At 48.1% G+C, this 22,240-nt stretch overlaps 1 protein-coding gene across 1 annotated transcript in view; it reads right to left on the bottom strand.

The window, feature by feature from the left end:
* LOC107108931 (carbonic anhydrase 4-like) overlaps positions 1-21,537 on the bottom strand; it is a 53,249-nt gene extending 31,712 nt beyond the window's left edge. Inside the window, exon 1 of the mRNA XM_015409485.1 lies at positions 21,375-21,537. Within this exon, the coding sequence (XP_015264971.1) occupies positions 21,375-21,435 (61 nt within the window). The 5' untranslated portion in view covers positions 21,436-21,537. The remainder of the gene's footprint in view (positions 1-21,374) is intronic.
* Between the last annotated feature and the right edge of the window lie 703 nt (positions 21,538-22,240).

Raw genomic sequence — 22,240 nt, 5'->3', positions numbered from 1 at the left:
CCTTCTTGGTGGTAGCCCCAATTTTTTTTCCCCATCGGCCTGCCAGAGGAGATGGTGTAAAGTATCTTTCCTGGTTAAGTTCAGGAACTTGTCTAAGGCCATTCTATACCAGCAAAACACACACACACACACACACACACTTAAGTAACTGGATTGGCACTCTCTCTACGTGCATTGTTAGACTTTAAATCATAAGCTCCTCAGGCCAGGGACTTGCCTTTCAAAGGCCCGAAGTGCATTGCATGTGTAATTTTACAGTTCTTCAGGCCCTGCAAAACGGAGCTCTTCCACCGAGCGTTTGACTAAGGAGCCGCATTATACACTGAGGAATGTCCCTGTGTCCTGGTTTTACCATCTTTACCTTCACCTCCAGCCTGTGCCCTGGCCTACCATCGTTGTCTCTAGCCTGAGCCCGCCACATAATAAGTGAGCGAACTGAGCTGGTATGAAAGTTATAGGAATCATACGGTCACCTAAGCCATATTAGAAATAAAGTAAACACCTGTTTTATCTGACAATGTTCCAGCATTTTAACTGTGTTTTAATTGACTGTTATTTATATTATATGTTTATATAGGTTTTGATTTTATTTTTATGAAATGTTGTGTAAGCCGCCCTGAGCCGGCCTTTGTGGGGATGGCAGGGTATAAATTGAATAAATAAATAAATACATTTTATGACTCTTATAACAGCCTTGGAAGGCAGGTTGCTAAATCCCACGCTGATTCCTGAATCTGAGGCTGCCTCGTGAATTCACTGCAGGGGTGTGATTCGAACCAAGGACTTCCTGATTGACAGCTCAGTCTCTCAGCCAGCTCTCTGAATTACTCTGACAGTGCCGCAGAGTTAAGCACCAGTTTTAAATGGGCCAGGTTCAGGTGCACGAACCTTCTGCAAATCTCTTTCATCAAGTCTACTTTCTCCCCCTAAGGGAACGCTTTTCTCTAAAAGAACATTAAACACCCTGAAGTACTGATTACGTTTTTTGGAAACTAAATGTCAGAAACATTTGGGGCAGCGCTTCCAGAGTGGCAAACTAAGATCATGGAATCTGGCTCCATTGCTCCTTGGCAAATAGAAGGGGAAGTAGTGGAAGCAGTGACAGACTTCATGATCCTGGGATCCAAGATCACTGTAGACGGTGACTGCAGCCATGAAATTAAAAGACGCCTGCTCCTTGGGAGGAAAGTGATGGAAAACCTAGGTTGCCGTCACATGGGCGAGATAATGCGGGGGGGGGGGAGCGAGGCTATTTGCTCCGCAGGAATTTGACCTGCATTTGAGCAATCACAGAGTCCCTGGGATCTGCGGGGGCAGGCCGCCACTGCATGATCAGACACAACCGTGGGTGAATTGGGTGGGTGGGTTGCCGCATGTTTCCGGTGCGCTTCGATGAGGGATCAGTGATTCGCATCTCCGCACTGAGTGCTCCCTATGCAGTGTGCGATGACGCGCATACCAAAATGGGGGGGGGGACAACGGCATGGAGTCGGGATGGCCTGATCAGACCCTCCCGACGCCATGGGAGCGCACTGGCACGATCACACGGGGGAAAGTCCATTCCTGGCCTGTAGCAACCTGTTTGCTATTGGACTTTCCCTGGTGTCTTTTTACTCCGCTTCTGCAGCAGAGCAAAATGGGTTGCTGATGGGTGCAGGACGCTTGGCAGATGTTCTTGTGTGATCAGACCCTTAAAATCCACCTGGCATTTGTGCCTACGGCGCGGCTAATTCCGCATGTGATCACAGCCCTAGACAGCATAATAAAAACTATAATAAAACATAATAAAAAGTTCACCCTGCCAACAAAAGTCCACATGGTCAAAGCAATGGTATTCCCAGTAGTAATGTATGGCTGCGAGAGCTAGACCATAAGGAAGGCTGAGCGCTGAAGAATAAATGCTTTTGACCTATGGTGCTGGAGAAGACTCTTGAGAGTCCCCTGGACTGCAAGGAGATCACATCAGTCAATCCTAAAAGAAATCGACCCTGACTGTTCCCTGGAAGGCCAGATAATGAAACTGAAGCTCAAATACTTTGGCCACCAAAGAAGGGAGCACTCATTGGATAAGACCCTGATGCTGGGAAAGATTGAAGGTCAAAGAAGACGGGGACGGCAAAGGATGAGATGGTTAGACAGTGTTATCGATGTAACGGACATGAAGTTGAGCAAACTCTGGGGGATGACGGAAGACAGGAGGGCCTGGCGTGATATGGTCCATGGGATCACGAAGAGTTGGACTCGACTGGGCAACTGAACAACAACAAAATAAATAAAAATGTTTATTCCTTCTCCTGGGAGTTCTGTCAGGTGGATATGAGGCTTCCGAGTGAGTGAGTGAGTGACTGGCCAGCCCTGGGTCACCCCCAACCTGCTACTGGGTTCAGTGGGAGGATCCCTAGCGATAGCCTGGCTATGCTCAGTAAGCCAACAGTAGTTGTTTGGGAGTTGGTGGTGGGAAGTGCCATTAGGTTGCAGCTGACTTGGGGTGACCGCCTAGGTTTTCCAAGGCAAGAGACGTTCAGAGGTGGTTGGCCATCACCTGCCTCTGTGTAGCAAGCCTGGACTTCCTTGGCGGTCTCCCATCCAAATACTAACCAGGACCGACCCTGCTTAGCTTCTGAAATCGATCAGATTGGGCTAGCCTGGGCCATCCAGGTCAGGGACTGCCTTGGTGGTAACGATGGAAAATGCCATTAAGTTGCAGCCAACTTACGATGACCCTGTAGGGTTTTCAGGAAGAGACGCTCAGAGGTGGTGTGCCATTGTCTGCCTCTGTGTAGTCAAACAACAAATATATACACTGCAAAAACCTTATTTATAAGTTGAAGTGTTCTATATGTTCCATCTTATAAAGTGCGTTGTGTATTATTCATAATATCCTAAAACAGGTATATATTCATTACATGCAATATCAACAATAATAATCAGTTTGTACAATCTAATAGCTACCAGTCAATTTACATCCTTTTTACGCAATCAACGCCAACGGGAGTTTCTAGCAGCCTTGAGAAATACAGGAGCGCTCCGTCTATGATTGTCAGCTGCTTAATGGGCCTTTTGTAGGACCAGCAACAAACATCAATTTAAACTTTAATGTAACCACAAAAGGAAACTGCCCCCTTTAGAAGAATTTCAAGCAAGAAGCGGGTGTACAATTCTAGAAACTTGGGGGGGGTGGAGCCCGGGGAGGATAGGTTGTGGGCAGGGGAGGGACTTCAGGAGGGTATAATGCCAGAGAGTCCACCCTCCAAAGGCAGCCATTTCTCCTGGGGAGCTGATCTCAGTTGTCTGGAGATCAGTTGTAATTTCGGGAAATTTCCAGGTCCCACCTGGAGGTTGGCAACCCTAGTGCAACCCACTTTCTTCTCCCCCCCCCCCCCCCAGGATTCTCCTTCTGGTTCTCACCCGCAAGCCGTCCAGGGCCTCTGAAGGCAGGAAAGGGGCTGGGGCGCTTCCTTCTCTTCTGGCTTCTGGGGAGAGGGGCTCAGGAGACGGGCCCTCTCTCGCCCCTCTGCCATTAGAGCAGATTTTGAAGCCATCATATCTGCCATCTCAGTCCAAAAGTCCCCATTTTGATTTTGTATCTCCCTTGTGCAAATCAAATCCACGATTCTTTCTTTGTTTCCTTTGTTTCCATTTTCTGTTTCGTCATAGCAAGCCCCCCCCCAAAATCATGTGTTTCCCAGCTGCATTATTCATTGTACGTCTAGTAGATACAGGGGTCATTTCCTGCAGGAGCACACAGGAGCGGAGCTCCAGCAGTAAAGAGCTCAGGGGGCAGACACATGCAACGAGCCCCACCCCCTGCTCCCAGCAGCCCTCAGTCAGAGCAAGAAGCAGCCAGGTAAGTTGCAGAGCTCCCTCTGCCCCCCCCAGTCCAAAACAGTCCAGTGGCACCTTTAAGACCAAGTTTTATTCAGGTACAAGCTCTCCCTCCCCTGAGTAGATATAAATGATGTCTGTTGTGTATTTAAACAGTGTTTAAGGTAAAGGTAAAGATTTCCCTTGCTCAAGAGCCAGTCGAATCCGACTCTGGGGGCCGGTACTAATCTCCGTTTCCAAGCTGAAGAGCCAGCGCTGTCTGAAGATGTCTCCATGGTCATGAGGTCAGCATGACTAGACACCGAGGCGCACGGAATGCTGTTACCTTCCCAGTGAAGCGATACCTATTTATCTACTTGCAATTTCTTGCTTTCAAACTGCTAGGTTGGCAGGAGCTGGGGCCAGAGATGGGAGCTCACTCCGTCATGCGACACTCGGGTCTTGAACTGCCGAGCGACAGACCTTCCGGTCTGCAGCTTCAGCATCTGAGCTACCACAGCCCTGAGTTTTACAGTGTTTAACTCGTGTATAAAAACGGTACGCCACGCTGACACATTGCAAACAATTCTAGGAAACCAACAGCTAAAAGTGGAGGACAGAAACCACTGGCCAAAATATAGACACTCATAAAAAAGAAATAGGGAATATTGGCTCATAACTGCAAACCACGCCCCATTTGTTTTCCATTACTCACAAGGAGCCCTTTCCTCCCACGCAAGCTACAGTGGCAGCTCCCAGGTGGGGTAGTGTTTTGCCCTGCTATGTTGGCAGCATTTGGGTCTGTGGCAGAGGAGGCCCCCCCTGCGCCCCCTCCCCCAGATGATTATCCTATTCCAGGTTGGTCAAATGCAGGCAATGCCATTTCCACACAACACATTCTGTTGATGCAGTAGAAAAGAGCAAGAGCCCAGCAGCACCTTAAAGGTAAAGGTAAAGGTTCCCTTGCTCGAAAGCCAGTCGAATCCGACTCTAGGGTTGCGGTGCTCATCTCCGTTTCAAAGCCGAAGAGCCAGCGCTGTCCGAAGACGTTTCGGTGGTCATGTGGCCGGCATGACTAAACACCAAGGCGCACGGAATGCTGTTACCTTCCCACCGAAGCGGTACCTATTTATCTACTTGCAATTTCTTGCTTTCGAACTGCTAGGTTGGCAGGAGAGCAGCACCTTAAAGACCCACAAAATTTGTAGCAGGGCTTTTGTAATTTTGTAAATTTTTGCAAAATTTTGTAGCAGTGGCTTTTGAGTCACTGCTCACTTCTTCAGATAAGGCATGTTGTTAGTCTTTTAAGGTGCTACTGGACTCTTGCTCTTTTCTACTGCTACAGACTAACACGGCTCCCCATCTTGAGCTATCTCCATGTTGATGCATTAAGCAAAGAACTCAGTAAGAAGAAGAAGAGATTGGATTTATACCCCGCCCTTCACTACCCAGGGGAGTCTCAGAGCGGCATACAAACTCCTTTCCCCTTCCCCTCCCCACAACAGACACCCTGGGAGGTAGGTGGGGCTGAGAGAGCTCTGACAGAAACTGCCCTTGAGAGAACAAACACCTCCCAAAACTGTTGGAAATGTAAACATAGTATAGGTACTTACTATCATATGTGGTGGAGGTGCTGAGTGACTCTTGCCTTGGAAACCTTGCTGGGTTGCCCCAAGTCAGCTGTGATGTGATCAATTGACACCCCCCCCCCCCCCGTTTTTCTACTACTGTTTTTATTTATTTTTAAATGCTGCTGGGTTTTGGTACGTTTGTATATATTCAGACCAAAGGTTGTAAACCGCATTGGGAATCATTTTTCGACGAAGCAGGATACAAGCATCTTTAATATATATTTTTAAACCACCATGCCCTAGTGCGTGCACATGCTCAATAAGATTTAGTAAGAAAAGAAGACGGCTTTGTGTTTCTGTTGCTGTTATCTCTGCAGGCGGCCCCTTGGGCATAAACTTAATTCCTGTATCTCATGGGTGGCCAAGCTGTGGCACGGGAGCCGCGTGTGGCTCTTTCACACATATTGGGTGTGGTCAGATGGTGCGGCTCCTGGGAGGCTCCCCGTCCAATTGCTCTCTCTCTCTCTTTCTGCCTCTCTTCCATCCTCTCTCCCCCCATCTATTTGCCTTCTTTGTTTATCTCTCTTTTATCTCTTTCTTTCCACCTCTTTCGTTCTTTCTTTCCACCGCTTTCTCTCTTTCTCTTTCTTAGACAAATAAATATCATTAGCAAACAAATAAACATCACTGGAAAAATAAATATCATTATCAATATCTGTTTTTCCCCCTTTTGTTTTTTATTTTTGGCAGTCTCATTTAATGTTAATAAAAAGCAAATTTGCATATTCTTCAATAAAAACGTGTGTGTGATATTTGTCTGTGTCTTGCGGCTCTCAAACATCTGATGTTTATTCTGTGTGACGCTTAACATTAAGCAAGTTTGGCCACACCTGCTGTATCTCCTGGCCTGGATTCAGAGCAGGGCCATCCTCCTTGAACCCCATCAGAGAGAGAGAGAGAGAGAGAGAGAGAGAGAGTGCGCCCAGAGAGAGAGAGAGAGAGAGAGAGAGAGAGAGAGAGAGAGAGAGAGAGAGAGAGAGCGCAGTCTAATCTGGGAGAAGAACCGGGTTTGGTTCCCCACTCCTCCACTTGCACCTACTGGATGACCTTGGGCAAGCCGTAGTTCTGATAAGAGCTGTGCTTGAAAAAAAGCGGTTTCTGTCAGAGCTCTCTCAGCCCCACCTCCCTCACAGGGTGTCTGTTGTGGGGAGGGGACAGGAAAGGAGTTTGTAAGCCGCTCTGAGACTCCTTTGGGTAATGAAGAGCGGGGTATAAATCCAGTCTCTTCTTCTTCTTCTTCTACCTCACAGGGTGTCTCTTGTGGGGAGGGGAAGGGAAAGGAGTTTGTAAGCCGTTCTGAGACACCTTTGGGTAGTGAAGGGCCATGGGGTATAAATCCAATCTCTTCTTCTTCTTCTTTTACCTCACAGGGTGCCTGTTGTGGGGAGGGGAAGGGAAAGGAGTTTGTAAGCCGCTCTGAGACACCTTTGGGTAGTGAAGGGCGAGGTATAAATCCAGTCTCTTCTTCTTCTTCTTTATTGGGAGGAACCTTTTGTTGCCTGGAACTTTTGGGTGCAGAACATTATTGGGGGGGGGAACAATACTGAGAGCGTAATACCTCATGCAATTGACCTGGGTGAACCCACTGCAGACCGTTATCAACTAGGGTGATGTAAAGTTTAGAGTGTCAGTCAAGAACCGGGTGGGGACCCATGTTCAAATCCCTGCTTAGTCATGAAGCCCTCTGAATGTCCTTTGGGCCCATCACACTCTCACCTACCTCACAGGGGTGTTGTGAGGAGAAAATGTGTTGAACTTTTGAGAGGAAGGGTGGGACAGAAATTGATTAAACAACTTAGATGGTGGCCTGGGGTCTGGAGGGCTCTTCCTCTCTCACCATCTTTGCCTGCCACGCCCAAGTCTCACTCGCACCTTGCACCTTGTGAAACCGCATGACCCCGAAGGAGAAATGTGTTTGTCATGCTGGAGCAGCATCCCTGCAGAGGGTTTCGAGATTGCTTCAAGGACACCTTTGTCCCCGGGGCATATCTGTCTCATCAAAAACACACAGGTGCAAAGAATAACAATTGTTTTCTTTTCTTTTTCTTTTTTTAAAGCTTGTTATTTCTCTCCCTTTTAAACATGATTATTCAAAAACTCCACCCTGACCTGGATGGCCCAGGCTAGCCCGATCTTGTCAGCTCTCAGAAGCTAAGCAGGGTCGGCCCGGGTTAGTCCTTGGATGGGAGACCACCAAGGAAGCCCAGGGCTTCTACGCAGAGACAGGCCATGGCAAACCGCCTCTGAATGAATGTCTCTTGCCTTGAAAACCCTCCAAGGTTGTCATAACTCAGCTGCAACGTGATCGCGCTTTACACACACACAATTCATCCCTTCCTTTTTGCAAACTGCTCTATGACATTCCTGCCTGGTAAACAAGAAGTGTTCCCCTTTGTTTCCCTTAATACTCCGGCCTTAAACAGCGATTATATGTTCCCCTCGTTAACGACAGCACGCTCTCTGCATGTATTCTCTGGCCCCGGTCACATGGGAGACTTTGGCCCGGGAGAGGGATGGATCGGGGGCGCAGCAAACGGGCGCGATCTCACCGCAACATCTGGGAAGTACCGCACACCCATCCCCGATCCGTCCCTAAACCCGGAAAACCCGCTGCAAAAAAGAACCTCCTACAGAGGAGGACTTACCTGAAGCACCGCTGCAAGCGCAGCCGTGGGATCGCCGCCGCGCCTGTAGTCCGGATCAATCTAGGCTCCCCGCCAAACTGCGGATCTTTCTTCAGTGGAACTGCGCTCTTTCTTCAGTGGAACTGCGCTCTTTCTTCAGTGGCTTCCCCCCGGCATCTGATCGTGCCGGGGAGGAACTGCGCGGTGGCTCAGGGGATCTGCCGCCGCGTGTCTCTTTTGGTGCGGCTTTCAAAAGCCGCACTTTGCCCGCAGCAATTTCCCCCCTGTGTGGCAGGGGCCTCTGAGAATTTTCCAAGTGCTTTTAAGCAGATCCCCAAGTGGATATTCTGTGCATGTGGATATTCCTCACATGGATAATCTGTGCATGCAGGACAACAAAACTGGGAAATAACTCTCCCCCCCTCCAGCACTGTTTAGGCCGGGGGAAATGACCTGGGGGGGCCACAAGGCTTTGCTTCCCCCCCATGGTATTCCGCATAGAGTTGCCAACATCCAGGTGGGGCTTGGAGATCTGCCGGAATTTCAAATTACAGTTGATCTCCAGACAATGGAGATCAGAGATCCACCCCCCCCCCCCGAGGAAGTGGCTGCTTCAGAGACTGGGCCTGATGGCATGATACTCTGAGGCCCCTCCCCTCCCCAAGCTCCACCCTCAAATCTCCAGGAACTTCCCATCCCCAACTGCTGTGGCTGAATGGGCTGTCCTTCGTTTTTCAAGGGCCATTCTTGGCAACTGTTGTGTTGCCACAGGGAACCTGAGTTGGACCCACCTGTTTGAACCATCACCCGGACCAGTCATGGAAAGGATTGACAGATCGATAGACCTTTCTCGATTCAGGGGTGTGTGTGTGCATGGCCGTTCTTAGTTGGTGGAGCGATTTGTCTGGTTAATTCCAATAAGGAACGAGACTCTGGCATGCTAACACAAGCATGTCTAGTTTGGCCGTAAGTGGGGGTCATTTCCTGCAGGAGCGCACAGGAGCGGAGCTCTGGCAGTAAAGAGCCCAGGGGGCGGGCACATGCAACAATCCCCACCCCCTGCTCCCAGCAGCCCTCAGTCAGAGCAAGAAGCAGCCAGGTAAGTTGCAGAGCTCCCCCTGGCCCCCGGCCCAAAACAATCCAGTGGCACCTTTAAGACCCGAGTTTTATTCAGGTACAAGCTCTCCCTCCTCTGCAAGGAGAGATCTGCACGTTCCCCCCCCCCCAATAGCTAGCCATCCAAAACAGTCCAGTGGAGCCTGAGCGGTGGGTGTTGCCTTCTGACACACTTCCGGTGATGTCAGGGGGTGTGGCATATGCAAATAAATTATGCTAATGAGTTCCTGCACCTCTTTTTCTACGAAATGACCCCTGGCCAGTGCAGAACTTCTAACACACATCTGGTCAATAGGACGAGGGGTGCCAGATCTGGGTTGGGAAATACCTGGAGATTTGGGTGGGGTGGGGTAGAGCCTGAGGAGGGAGGGGTTTGGGGGAAGGGAGGGACTTCAATGGGATACAGTGTTATAGAGTCCACCTTCTAAAGTGGCCATTTTCTCCAGGAGAACTGATCTCTGTCACCTTGGAGATCAGCTGTAATAGTGGGAGATCTCCAGCCACCACCTGGGGGGTTGGCAACCCCAAATACCTATGAACAGTGTATTACAAAGGTGGGCCCCTGGGGCATACCTGCACAGAAGAGAAGAAGAAGAAGAGATTGGATTTATACCCCATGGCCCTTCACTCCCCAAAGGAGTCTCAGAGCGGCTTACAAACTCCTTTCCCTTCCCCTCCCCACAACAGACACCCTGTGAGGCAGGTGGGGCTGAGAGAGCTCTTGACAGAAACTGCTCTTTTTCAAGGACAGCTCTTATCAGAACTACAGCTTGCCCAAGGTCATCCAGCCAGGTGCAAGTGGAGGAGTGGGGAATCAAACCTGGTTCTCCCAGATTAGAATCCGCACACTTAACCACTACACCAAACCACTACACAGCCAAAGTTGACTTGTTTATTTAAATACATTGGCCTTTGGGATGTTCTCTCCTCTGGGTTTACTATTCACAGGATTGCAAACCAGCCTGCTATTCTCTTGTAAGCAGTGTTCCCTCTAAGCTGAGTTAGTGTGAGCCAGCTCACAGTTTTTTAGCCTCCTTGAAAAGTACTGAGACTTACTAGTGATTTCAGCTCTCATACTTTATTTCAGCTCAGAACAAGACGAGAGTCACCAGCTCGCAGGCTGGTTTATATGTGCATAACCCCGCACCCCCAAACACACCCACACACAAGTGATTGGCTGTTTACAGTGGCCGAGAGTTCCATAGGTTCTCGGCCAGGAGCCTAGCCTGCCGATAGGTGCCGGCTAGGATCCGCTTGTCCCATTGTTCTTGAGAGCGAAGCTCTGTCGCTTTGCCTGACCGCATGGTGAAATGGCCGCGCACGTGGTCTGAGATGGATACATTACACTCCTGTTCGTACATTTTTGTCTGAGCTCAGGAAGGAGGGCTCCAGAGCAAACTAATTTATGCAGCTGCCAAATCGCTCGCTCACAACTTTAACGCCAGTAGCTCACAAAGCAGAATTTTTGCTCTCAAGACCCCACAGCTTAGAGAGAGCATTGCTTGTAAGTGTTTATAGTAGCGCTCTGGCTGCTTTGGAAAGGGAATTTGGGGTGGGTGGGTCCTTCTTCTCCATTTTGACATCCTTCTCTTTGGCTGCCTCCGGTCAATAAAATACCTTTGGCCCAGTTAGCCTGAGGTTGAAATGTGATGTGTTTTTCTCTCTTGGCTAAGGAGGAAGCCAGCGCTTAACCAAACAATTGCAAAAAAAATCAGGGCGAAAGGTGAGCTCCTCTTCGGAGATGTGTGTTCTGCTCTGACATATTTTCCAAGATACATTGTCTAAAAATGTGACAAAGGCATTCGCTGCGGGGATTCTTTGGCATGCAGGGGCGGGGTGGCATCTCCTGCCTCGGGTAGAGGTCGTGGCAATGAGATTGCTTGCCAGCTCTTGGCAACTGTTTCTGTAATGTTTGGAAGCCGCTTATCTGCAGGGGGTGGTGGTGGATGGTTCTGAAAGACTGTGCAGAGCTTGGGGTGGATTTGCCCAGCTGTTGGCATTCCAAGAAAGGGGCTGATTCAGCCATACATGCCTGGTCACCTCCAGATTAGATAACTCCTCTGTATAGGGTTGCCTTGGGAGAAAGTTTTGCAAAATGCCTGGAATTTCATCAAGTCTGGATGGCAAACATTTTTTTTCTTTTTCGTCTTTAAAATTAATCGCAAGAAGGGCATCAAAACAGTGATAGCAGAAATTATTACATGGCAACCCCTCCCCACAAACAAACAAAACGACCCTACAACCGTTTATATTAATCCAGTTAATTGTGCATTTTCTTTTATGACTCCTGAAGCAGAACCAGTGTGGTAAAATGGTTACAGGCACAGTGAAATGCACAGTGTTCATGCACAGTGTTTGGGACGTTGGACTATGTTTGAGGAGACCTGGGTCCTAGTTCCCCACTCATCCATGGACCTTGCTGGGTGGCCGGTCACACTAGGGTTCCCAGACCCCAGGGCCCAGCAGGGGTTGCCCTACTTTTGAGGGCTTTGATCCTCTGCCGGCCAGTTGGCTGGCGAGGGAAACCCTGTCCCCAAACAGGGATTTCGCTGTGCAACATCCCCGACATTATGACATCATTTGGAAGTGATGCACCACTGCTGACGGTGTGATGCTCTAGGTTTTGGGCGAACCCTATGGTTTTGAAGGGGAAAAAAACCCATAGAGTTTTGGCCAAAAGCTAGAGTGTCACCCCCTGATGGTTGCGATGCAATGACATCATTTCCAGGTGACTTCATTGTGCCGTGAGCGCTTTGCACGTGTGACAAAAGATCCCAGAAAGGACCCAGGAGCCCACTGCCGGCTGCCAGGTAGGACCGGACAGCCCTGAGTCACACTGTCTTAGCCTAACCTACCTCACAGGGGAAGAACCCGATAGATCTGACCACTGTTCCCTGCAGTCAGCATCCTGTTTCATACGTAGGGTTCCCAGGTTCCCCTTGGCCACCAGCAGGGGGTGGGGTAGGGTTGCCAGATCCAGGTTGGGAAACTCCTAGAGATTTGGGGTGGTGCCTGGGGAGGACAGGGACCTCAGTGGGGTAACAGTGCCACAGAGTCCCCCCCCCCCAAGCAGCCATTTTCTCCAGGGGAACTGACCTCTGCAGTCTGGAAATGAGCAGTGATTCCAGGGGATCCCCAGGCCCCACCTGGAGGCTGAAGCCGGTCCTACAAAAGACACATTATGCAGCTTTGAGAATGACAGGAGTACTCCGTTCATGAATGTTAGCTGCATAATGTGTCTTTTGTAGGACCGGCAAAAAGCATCCATACAACTATTAAGAACGCTGTCCCCCTTTTTGGAAGACTTCATGCAAGGAGAAGCGGGTTCATAATTCTAGAAACTCCCATTGAGGCTTGACTTTTAAAACACTGGTGCAAAATGGTCTGGTAGTTCTCAATCTGTATGTACTGAATGTTATTGCTTATTGAACGTAATGAATATTTATACCTGACTAGGATGAAATAATGATACACTATGCACTTTACTAAATAATGATTATAAGTAGAACACATTAGTTTGTTATAAGGTTTTTGCAGTGTATATTTATTTGTTGCTAGACCCATCTGGAGGCTGGCATCCCTGTGCCTACCAGTTGCCGTGGAGGGCAAACAAACAGGGCATAGAGGCTGAGGCCAAGAAAGCGAGGGCTGTGTATGTTGCTCCGAACTCTTGTGAGGAAGGGCAGGGTAAGATAGATAAAAGCTTGCCAGTTTTGAAAGGAAAAGGACATCACAGAAAAACATGTTATCAGAAACAACATAGGATCCAAATGGCTCTCATATCTCAACATGTCATTCATCACTGCCAGACCATGTTCCCACTCCCATTTGGCTTTAGCGCAGACCCACCAGAGACTTTAATTCGTGTACTATTGCATAATCAGCTTGGAAATTTTCCATTGGGGCTACATAACGAAAAGCTGTGGCCTAGAAGATACGGCATCATCTCAGGTTGTGCAAGAAACAGAAGGAAGGCAAGACCCCAAAGGTTCTAACTGGAGCCCACCACAGAAGTTCTGCTACGCCAGCATTATATCAGACTCTGTTTACAATCTCTTTCAGGACCCAAGAAAAGGACTGGTCTTGATCTTCGAAACTGGCTTAGAGTTGGGGGATACTTGGGGATGCTGCTACCCACATGAACAGGCTTCACTTAGAGTTGCCAACTCCAGTTTGAGAAATTCCTGGAGATCTGGAGGTGATACCTGGGGGAGGCTGTGACGTTTTGCAAGCATACTGCTAAATGGATATTCTCTGCTGGTCCACCATGGACTCCTCCATTTAGGGCTTTGTTAGCCGAATTGCTTTATTTACAGCAATTGGCAATTTATAATTGGGTTCTTGCCAGTTTATACCAAGGTCCTGTTCCCACAAAGGTTACCAGGGAAGGATAACGAGGCTGTTGTTGTTAAAATAAATGTCTTTTACTTAAAGAATAAATCTCATACAAACAATACTGATGCACTCACACATTCAATCAAGTTCCTTAGAATTACAGTATTATAATAAGCACAGTTGCATTAGCAGGTGGGGGTGTTGATGGGCAATACTTATCTGTCTCGCAGCTTTGGTTGTTTCAATGAAGAATGGATGGGGAGAAATGTAAACTAAAGGGAGTTCACACACGACCAGAACCAGCCAGAACGTGTGGGTCTCTTGACTGCAGATCAAAAGATCAAAGTAGAGGCAAGGGGTTGGGGATAGCAAGTGAGACTTAAGAGGACTAAAAAGCAGACAGGGGTTGTTGTGGGGGATGCTAGCTAGGAAGGGCCAGGTGAATGGTCCTTTTCTTTTATAGGGGATCCATTAGACGGGTGGTAACTGTTCCAACCTGTGGACCCACACTCCGTTCCTGTGCGTTCCTGCCCAAAAATAGCCCCGACCTTCTCTATGATGCAGGGAGTTGGATTTTTTAAAAAGATGACTCTCCCAAAGAGCCTTCACCTTGGCCTGCTCTAATGCTGTACCATCAGCTCCTCACTCTGAGCATGTTTGCCCCAGGCAACTGTCATGGCTGAAACAGTCAACCATGTGTTATTGTGATGTCTTTTGCACAGGAACATTCAGTATCTACAGAATTCCAATCTCATCAAATTTTCCAGGCAGTGCTGATGATTTTTCAACTTCCCTCCTCTCAGATTGTTCTAACAAAACCACCTTTAAGGTAGCCAAATTTTGTCCTTTGGCATGCTCTTTTGAGTAATTATGTCCGCACTACTGAAATCAGCCTATTGCATGGCTAGGAAATCGTTATTACACATACAATTTTATTGTACGTAGACGTGCTGATGACTCCGTCTTTGCGTCAGCCTCGGCTGATATATGGTCACAACAAATAAGGAGTGCTTGCATTCCGTTTATTCGGGAAGAAAAAGAGATGACTCTGGAACTCAGGGCCACAGGGTAGGAAGATGACCATTGGCTTCCATGGCTTTAAAAAGGGACTAGGCCAGTTCACGGAGGATAGGTCCATCATGAGCAGAGGCAGAATACTGTTAATGTCAGCTACTGGAAACAAACTGTTCTGCTCCCTTCACACCTTGTTTGTTTGCTATCTGATTGGCCGCCTGAAAATAAGGACTGAAGCAAACCGTAAGTATTAATATGACGCATTAAGTGATGCAAAATTCCATAGGATCCTAGTCCTAGCAAGCTTTACACAGTAGTCTAGACCAATGTTCCCTCTAAACTGTGGAGTCTTGTGAGCAAAGATTCTACTTTGTGAGCTACTGGCATTAAAGCTGTGAGCGAGCAATCTGGCTGCTGCATATATTAGTTTGCTCTGGAGCCCTCCTTCCTGAGCCGAGACAAAAATGTGTGAGCCAGAGGCTAAAAAACTGTGAGCTAGCTCACACTAACTCAGCTTAGGGGGAACACTGGTCTAGACCACAGCCCTAATAATTTCTCCAAGTAACTTTGTGAATCATTTAGTACAGCACAACTCTGTTGCCTGCATGATTAAAGGTAAAGGTAAACGTTTCCCTTGCTCGAAAGCTAGTCGAATGTGACTCCAGGGGGCGGTGCTCATCTTAGTTTCCAAGCCGAAGAGTCAGCACTGTCTGAAGATGGACGGCATAACTAAATGCCGAGGCGCGCGGAATGCTGTTACCTTCCCACTGAAGCGGTACCTATTTATCTATTTGCAATTTCTTGCTTTCGAACTGCTAGGTTGGCAGGATCTGGGGCCAGAGACGGGAGCTTACTCTGTCACGTGGCACTCAGGTCTCCAACTGCTAAACTACAGACTTTCCGGTCTGCAGCTCAGCATCTTAACCTCTAAGCCACCGCGGCCCCATGCTTACATGATTAGAGTACTAGAAATGCAAAGTTCTCCATCACCCAGAGAGAGCGGGACATGTGTAGCTTCTAAGCATGCATTCCAGTTGTAATGTATCATGTTCCGACCGCATGGTCAGCTTGGGCACCACACCGTCAAGAGCAAGCCTTGAGCTTCGCTCCGATAAACAAAGGACGATGTGGATCCTAGCCCGCACCAACTAGAGGGCTAGGCTCCAGGCCGAGAGCCTGTGGGACTCTCGGCCACTAGTTAGGACCTATTGGGAAGTGTGGGTGTGTTCTTGGTGCGAGCCGGCTAAAGTTGTCTTGTTCTGCACTAATAAAGTATGCTAAGCTGAATCACTCGTCCGTCTGCGTACTTTTCACCAGTGAAAGAACATAGGTCCATGTGGAGCTTGATTGTATCGGGGGGGGGGACACAGGTTTCAGACTTTCCAGCTATCACACCTTTGGGACTAGGGAGCAAATCTTCCTGGCGAGAGAACTGAGACTTCCAAGAATGCTCGGAAGTTTAATTCTGGATCCATTTCTTCTGTCTGACTTTGTCCACTTTGGTCAATCTCCAAAACCTTGACCAGCCAATCTTTGATTTTGTTGGCCTCATTCTGTCAAGCAAGCACCATGAGAGAGCTAAGAAAAGATTACTAATAAGCACAGAAGCAGAGGGATAACTATTACCCAGGCTTTATAATAGTACAGTTGAGGGATCAAATTCCAAGTGAACGCCATTTATTTGAGGAACAACAGCCCCTAATACTTGAGGGCCAACGTGATGGCCGGGAGGGGTTCCTCTGCTGCTGCTGTATTGCATTCTTTAACGCTGTAAAGTTTCCAGTGCTTGACTCTTGCTGAAAGTGGAATGTCTCAGCCTGACCGAAGTCAGGTACCGAGCCTAAACTTGATACAAACCCTGAGAGCTGAGAGGCGAGGCAAGCGCGTGCAAAAAAGAGGAGTTCCCTGACCTACCAGCTCAACACTCCTGCTTGGCCCAGGACAAGAGAAAAGTCGGCTCACTCATTAACTAGAACTGCCGGAAGCAAAATTCAGACTCTGCAAGGAGGAAAAACCCTGTGAACTTTCTGCTGATGGTGTCCTCCTGACTCAGACCTTAGCACCAGCTTATTCCATTCTGTTGTTTGCTGGAAGAATGCTGCACTAATAAACCCTCACTTTCATGGGGTGCATGAAGGGATCTGAGATGGGGTCAGCCCTCCCCCCACTTGTGTTCAATGTGAATGGGAAACAGTGAAGTAGTAATAAAGGAGCCCTTCTGAGCATATGCAGAGTGTTCCAGCTGCTGCTTCATCTCTAGGGCTGTCAACTCCAGCTTGGGAATTTCCTGGCGATTTGGGGGTGGAGCCTGGGAACGGGAAGAAGCGGAGGAGGAGGTTGGATTTATGCCCTGCCCTTCACTCGGAGTCTCAGAGGGGCTCACAAACTCCTTTCCCTTCCCCTCCCCACAACAGACACCCTGTGAGGTAGGTGGGGCTGAGAGAGCTCTTTCGAGGACTGCCCCTGAGAGAACAGCTCTGAGAGAACTTGTGACTGACCCAAGGTCACACCAGCAGCTGCGAGTGGAGGAGTGGGGAATCAGAGCCGGTTCTCCCAGATCAGAGTCCGCGCTCCTGACCACGACACCAGACTGGGATGGTGATGCATTGGAGTCCACCTGCTGAAGCCGCCATTCCCTCCAGGGGAACTGATCTCTGGAGATCAGTTGTGATTCCTGGAGATCTCCAGCTCTCACCTGGAGGTTGGCAACCTAGTTTATCTCAGCACGGACAATGAGGCTGGAAGGGCCCTGCCCTTGGATTAGGATCCAACTGGCAGTTCTCCTAAGCACGCTAGACTCACTGTTGCCTTGTGACTACATTGATATGGAATGAGTAATACAGGTGGAATAGGACACTGGAAAGGGTTTTAGGGTTTCTGGCAGCTCTATGGCCTCGTCTGATCATGTCGTTAAATTATTTTTGCCTGTGGTAGAGATTTAGGAAAAGATCAAATTGCAAAAACATCCCAGTGTATTTTAAGAGTTTCCTTCCTTTCTTATGTTAAAAAGCCACGTGGACTGAAACAGAGCAACCAAACTTATATTATCCAGAACAAAGTTGCAAAAAACTTCGCCATTCGAAAACTGACATCAGAATTGAAATCCAAAAGAAGCCAGATAATCAGATTCAACAGCCACACGAGCATCAGAAATAGATGAAAAGGGGGGGGGGGCGAATTTATTCCTAGCTTCCGTTCTCAGAGAGCAACCAAAGACAACGTGAGCTACGGTCTTGATCCTACTTGTGGAACAGTGGCTGATTCTATCTGAATAAGGCCTCTCTGAATATCTCTCACTTAACACCGCAGAAGGTTAGAAGTCCATGTGTGCCAACATAAAGGCATAGAACAAATTGAGAGTCCAGTGGGGGCACCTTTAAGACCAACAAAGGTTTATTCAAGGCATGAGCTTTCGTGTGCAAAGCACACTTCCTCAGATACAGTGGAATGGGAGGTGAGGCTCAAACTTATAGATGGTTGGAACAGCAAATTAACATGTAACATGATGAAGATGTTCTAAGCTATACCTGGATCTAACACAAAGGCTTGCTGCAGTTTTGGAACCTTCAACTTATAAAAATATGGTGGTATTTTCCGATGGAAGGACAGTCCAAGTGCAGTGGGAGAACTTGTCAAGCACGTAAATATGTATCACAGTCCAATTCTGTGGTACAGTCCATTGTTAATTTATACACCTCATTGGTAGGTAGGCTCATAATGGTGTCTTTCGGCAAGTTTAAGGTGAGTTTAAGAGAGTTGGTTGAGTTTATTTAAAAATAACTCACATCCTCTGGAAATGTTAATATGCGCAGAAAGAAAATTTCTCCACCCTGTGCATAATTTACCACAAATTCAGAGTCCAACGGGGCACCTTTAAGACCAACAAAAGTTTATTCAAGGTATGAGCTTTTGTGTGCAAGGCCCACTTTGTCAAATACAATGGAACAGGGCCGTAGCCAGGATTTTTGACTTTGGGGAGCATTTAAATAAGTCGGGGGGGCACTGTGTCAGGAGCAACGAGAGTAAAAGTTCTTAAAAAGCAATGGGGGGGGGGCTGGAGTAGGGATCTGATGTGCCCTGTGGCATGCCCTTCCTGCAGCCAGCCAGAGGTACACTGCCGGTAGGCAGGACACGGCAATGTCTTGGCCCGACATGGCCATGGTATGCGCGAAAAATAAAATAAAATAAACCAGCTGGATGGGAAGTTGGAAGGCCTGGGTGGTAGGTCAGGGGGGCCGGCCCCGAGATGACCCCTTGTAGCCACAGGCCTGCAATGGAGCGGGCGGTAAGGTTCAGACTTCTAGATCTTACCTGCCATCCCATTGTATTTGAAACAGTGTGCCTTGCACATGAAAGCTCATGACCTGAATAAGCCTTTGTTGGTCTTAAAGGTGCCCCCACTGGACTCTCAATTTGTTCTACTGCTTCAGACCAACATGGCTGACCACCTGGATCTATAATTTATCACGTTTCGGTTGTATCACAATAAAGGTGTGGTTTGAACGAGGTTCCCCCGCCTGCCCCGATTCCAGTCCAGCTCTTTGTCCGCTTGAGCTCACCGGCAGTCCCCCTTCTTCCTAAATACTGTGCTGTTTATCTTATATTTTAAAAATACATTTCTGTACTTCTGCGTGCCTCTGCTGATAACAGCATAGGATATTTACTCAAGGGGCCATTCTTCTTAATCCAACAAAAACTTCCCAATCTGTCTGCCTTTTCCTTAAACAAGAGTGACATATCAGATAAAGATTTAAAAACACACACACAAGTAAACACACACTCCGTAGAGACTCATTTATCTAATGCAAGGGTGGCCGGCTGCTCCGGGGGAACCAGATTTGTCATCGACAGGAAAACTGTCCACTTCCCAACTGCAATCCCAGCTTTCAAATTAAGACGCAGTGAACAGGTTTTCGGCTTGGGTTCTGAGCCAACGAGCCAGTGGGGACCTCGCATTGACGTGACCACTCTTCTGTGCCTTGTTCCAGCTATTTCCAAATTCTGGGGTTGGCTCCGAGAAGTAGTACGGTGCTCCCTGAGGATATTTTGAATGACCCCTTGAAACCTCCACCCTCCAGTTTCAGCCTCAGGATATGAAAGTCCCACAGCACAAATCAAATAATTGCTCATTGCTATTTTATACTCACACACAAAAAACCCGTTTATTGGCATGAAAGCACAAAACATCATGGAAATATGGGGAAATACTAAGATGCATCAGTCACTTACACTTGGCTATTCAAGCCTCGTCTTCTGATTGCAGGTTGGGGACTTTTGACATGGGCTCTACTGCGAAGTATCTGTCAAGTTTAACCGCCCCACATCATCGCAGAGCATACATGCTTGCACACTTTCATGTTCTGCCATCAGAGGTGCTTTTAGGGAGGTACCGCCAGATACCCTATGCAGACAGACTTTGTCCTTGCTCTCTAAAAGATATAGAATCCACTACACACACCATGCTTCATTGCCCCTCTATAGGGATATCCGATCTCGTTTTATTGCTCCATTCCTAGAGGGTAAGAACTGGCACTCTGATGACTCAATTGTTCACTTTCTTCTGTTTAATTCTAATTGCGAAATAATGGAGGCTGTTGCTATTTTATACTAAATTGCCTATAACAGAATCCTTTATCCCCTAATAATAATACTACTCCTTTTCTTAGCCAAACGATTTTTTCTAGATTCGCCCCTGCCAAGTACACCTTCCTCATACCTTGTTGGAATTCTGACAGCTTAGTAAATCTGCTGGCGGTGAGTTTCGGATGCCATCTGAGCTGCCACAAGAAGGTCACTTTGACAAGACAGACATTTGATCCTCAAATCACTTCTGGGGGACAGAGTGACCCCAACGGCCTGCGAGTGCCCTTCCCCCAATTCACTCTTCCCAGTCAAGAACTGACAAGGTCTCAACCAGTGTTCCCTCTAAGCCGAGTTAGTGTGAGTTAGCTCACTTTTTTTTAGCCTCTGGCTCACACAATTTTGTCTTAGCTCAGGAAGGAGGGCTCCAGAGCAAACTACTTTATGCAGAAGCCAAATTGCTCGCTCACAACTTTAATGCCAGGTACTCACAAAGTAGAATTTTTGCTCACAAGACTCCACAGCTTAGAGGGAGCGTTGATCTCAACTAACGGTATCCCAAGCAAATGTGTGAGCCGGAGGGGTGTAGTGGTATGACTCCCCTACTACTGGGGAGACTTGGGTTCAAGACACCATGAAGGTCCCTGAGACCAGTTGCTCTTGCTCACTCTAAACTACCTCACAGGGTTGTCGTAAACATAAAAGATAAGAGGAGAGAACTGCAGATGCCTCCTGGAGGAAGGACAGGATAAAAACATGACGGTTTCCATTTGGGGTGATGGGACCAGAGAAGGCGAGCAGGAGATGCAATCGCACCCTTTCCACTTTCTTCAGAGAGAACCTGATACCAGGTCACGCCACCAAAGCACAACACAAATATCGGGGGAAACAAAACGGCCACAAAATGTATACGCCATCCAATCAGTGTGACTTGCTTCGATAGCAGTTCGGCCAAAAAGCGTTTCTAATTATCCCTATAGCTAAAAACAAAAACGAAACCCAACCTTGTTTGAAATCTGAATAAGCCACAGGAATAGAATTCAATAGGCAAGCAAAGCAAAGGAAAAGCAATCCACTAAACCAGGAGAAAATACAGAATACAAAATTAAACTATTGGGGAAGGTGTCCCCCCCCCACACACACCACTTTAATGTGCAGCCCTGCAGCAGCATTGGTTGATGGCACTTTGAGGCAAGCCGCAGGGTTTTCCAAGGAGCCGGTCCTAAAAGAAAGGCGCTTATGAGGCTGAGCATCCCCCGGAGGAACTTACCCTCGGAAGCAGCTGCAGCGCTGTAGAGGGAGAAGAGGACCAGGCACTGAAACAGTCCCATCCTCTCTGGCTCTTCCAGATGCACTGGGAGGAGGTGGCATTGATTTACGGTGCTGTGTGCACGATCTGACCTGCCCCGGAGTTTTTATACAGGAGAAGGACAATCCTGGTCACCTCTCCTGGCTGGCCCATGGCAGGAAGGTGGAGTCTCCTCCCCTTTTTAATTCCTCCAGCTATAAACTGCAGTAATGATTCTCTCTCTCTCCCTCTCCCCCCTGCCCCCCCTTTTCAAATGGCTTAACTTCCTCCACACCTCTGAATGCTGTAAAAGAGAACCCGATTGTCCTTTTACGGCCCTGTAGACTGAATTGAGCAGATGACTAGTAAATTATTACTTATGTTACACACTCTCTCTCTCTCTCTCTCTCCCCCTCCCTCCCCACCCCCATTATCATTCTTGAACTAGGGTTATTGGAAGATAAGTGAAACTGAAGTGTAGTGGGTTAGACACATGTAAAAAGGTAAAGGTAAAGATTCCCTTTCTCGAAAGCCAGTCGAATCCGACTCTAGAGTTGCGGTGCTCATCTCCGTTTCAAAGCCTTAGAGCCAGCGCTGTCCGAAGACATTTCCGTAGTCACGTGGCCGGCATGACTAAACACCAAGGCGCACGGAACGCTGTTACCTCCCCACCGAAGTGGTACCTATTTATCTACTTGCAATTTCTTGCTTTCAAACTGCTAGGTTGGCATGTAGAAACCACTAATACGGATGTAGTGATCAGCATGGTTTACTGGTACACAACAAAGACAAAAACTACTGGCCGGCTGGCCAACTATATACACACCTGGGGACACTCCCCTAGGTCC

The sequence above is a fragment of the Gekko japonicus genome, unplaced genomic scaffold (genome assembly GCF_001447785.1).
Source record: "Gekko japonicus isolate JY-2015 unplaced genomic scaffold, Gekko_japonicus_V1.1 scaffold959, whole genome shotgun sequence".
Classification (NCBI taxonomy): domain Eukaryota; kingdom Metazoa; phylum Chordata; class Lepidosauria; order Squamata; family Gekkonidae; genus Gekko; species Gekko japonicus.
Note: the sequence above shows the minus strand (reverse complement) of the source record. Positions and strands in the feature narration are given on the sequence as shown.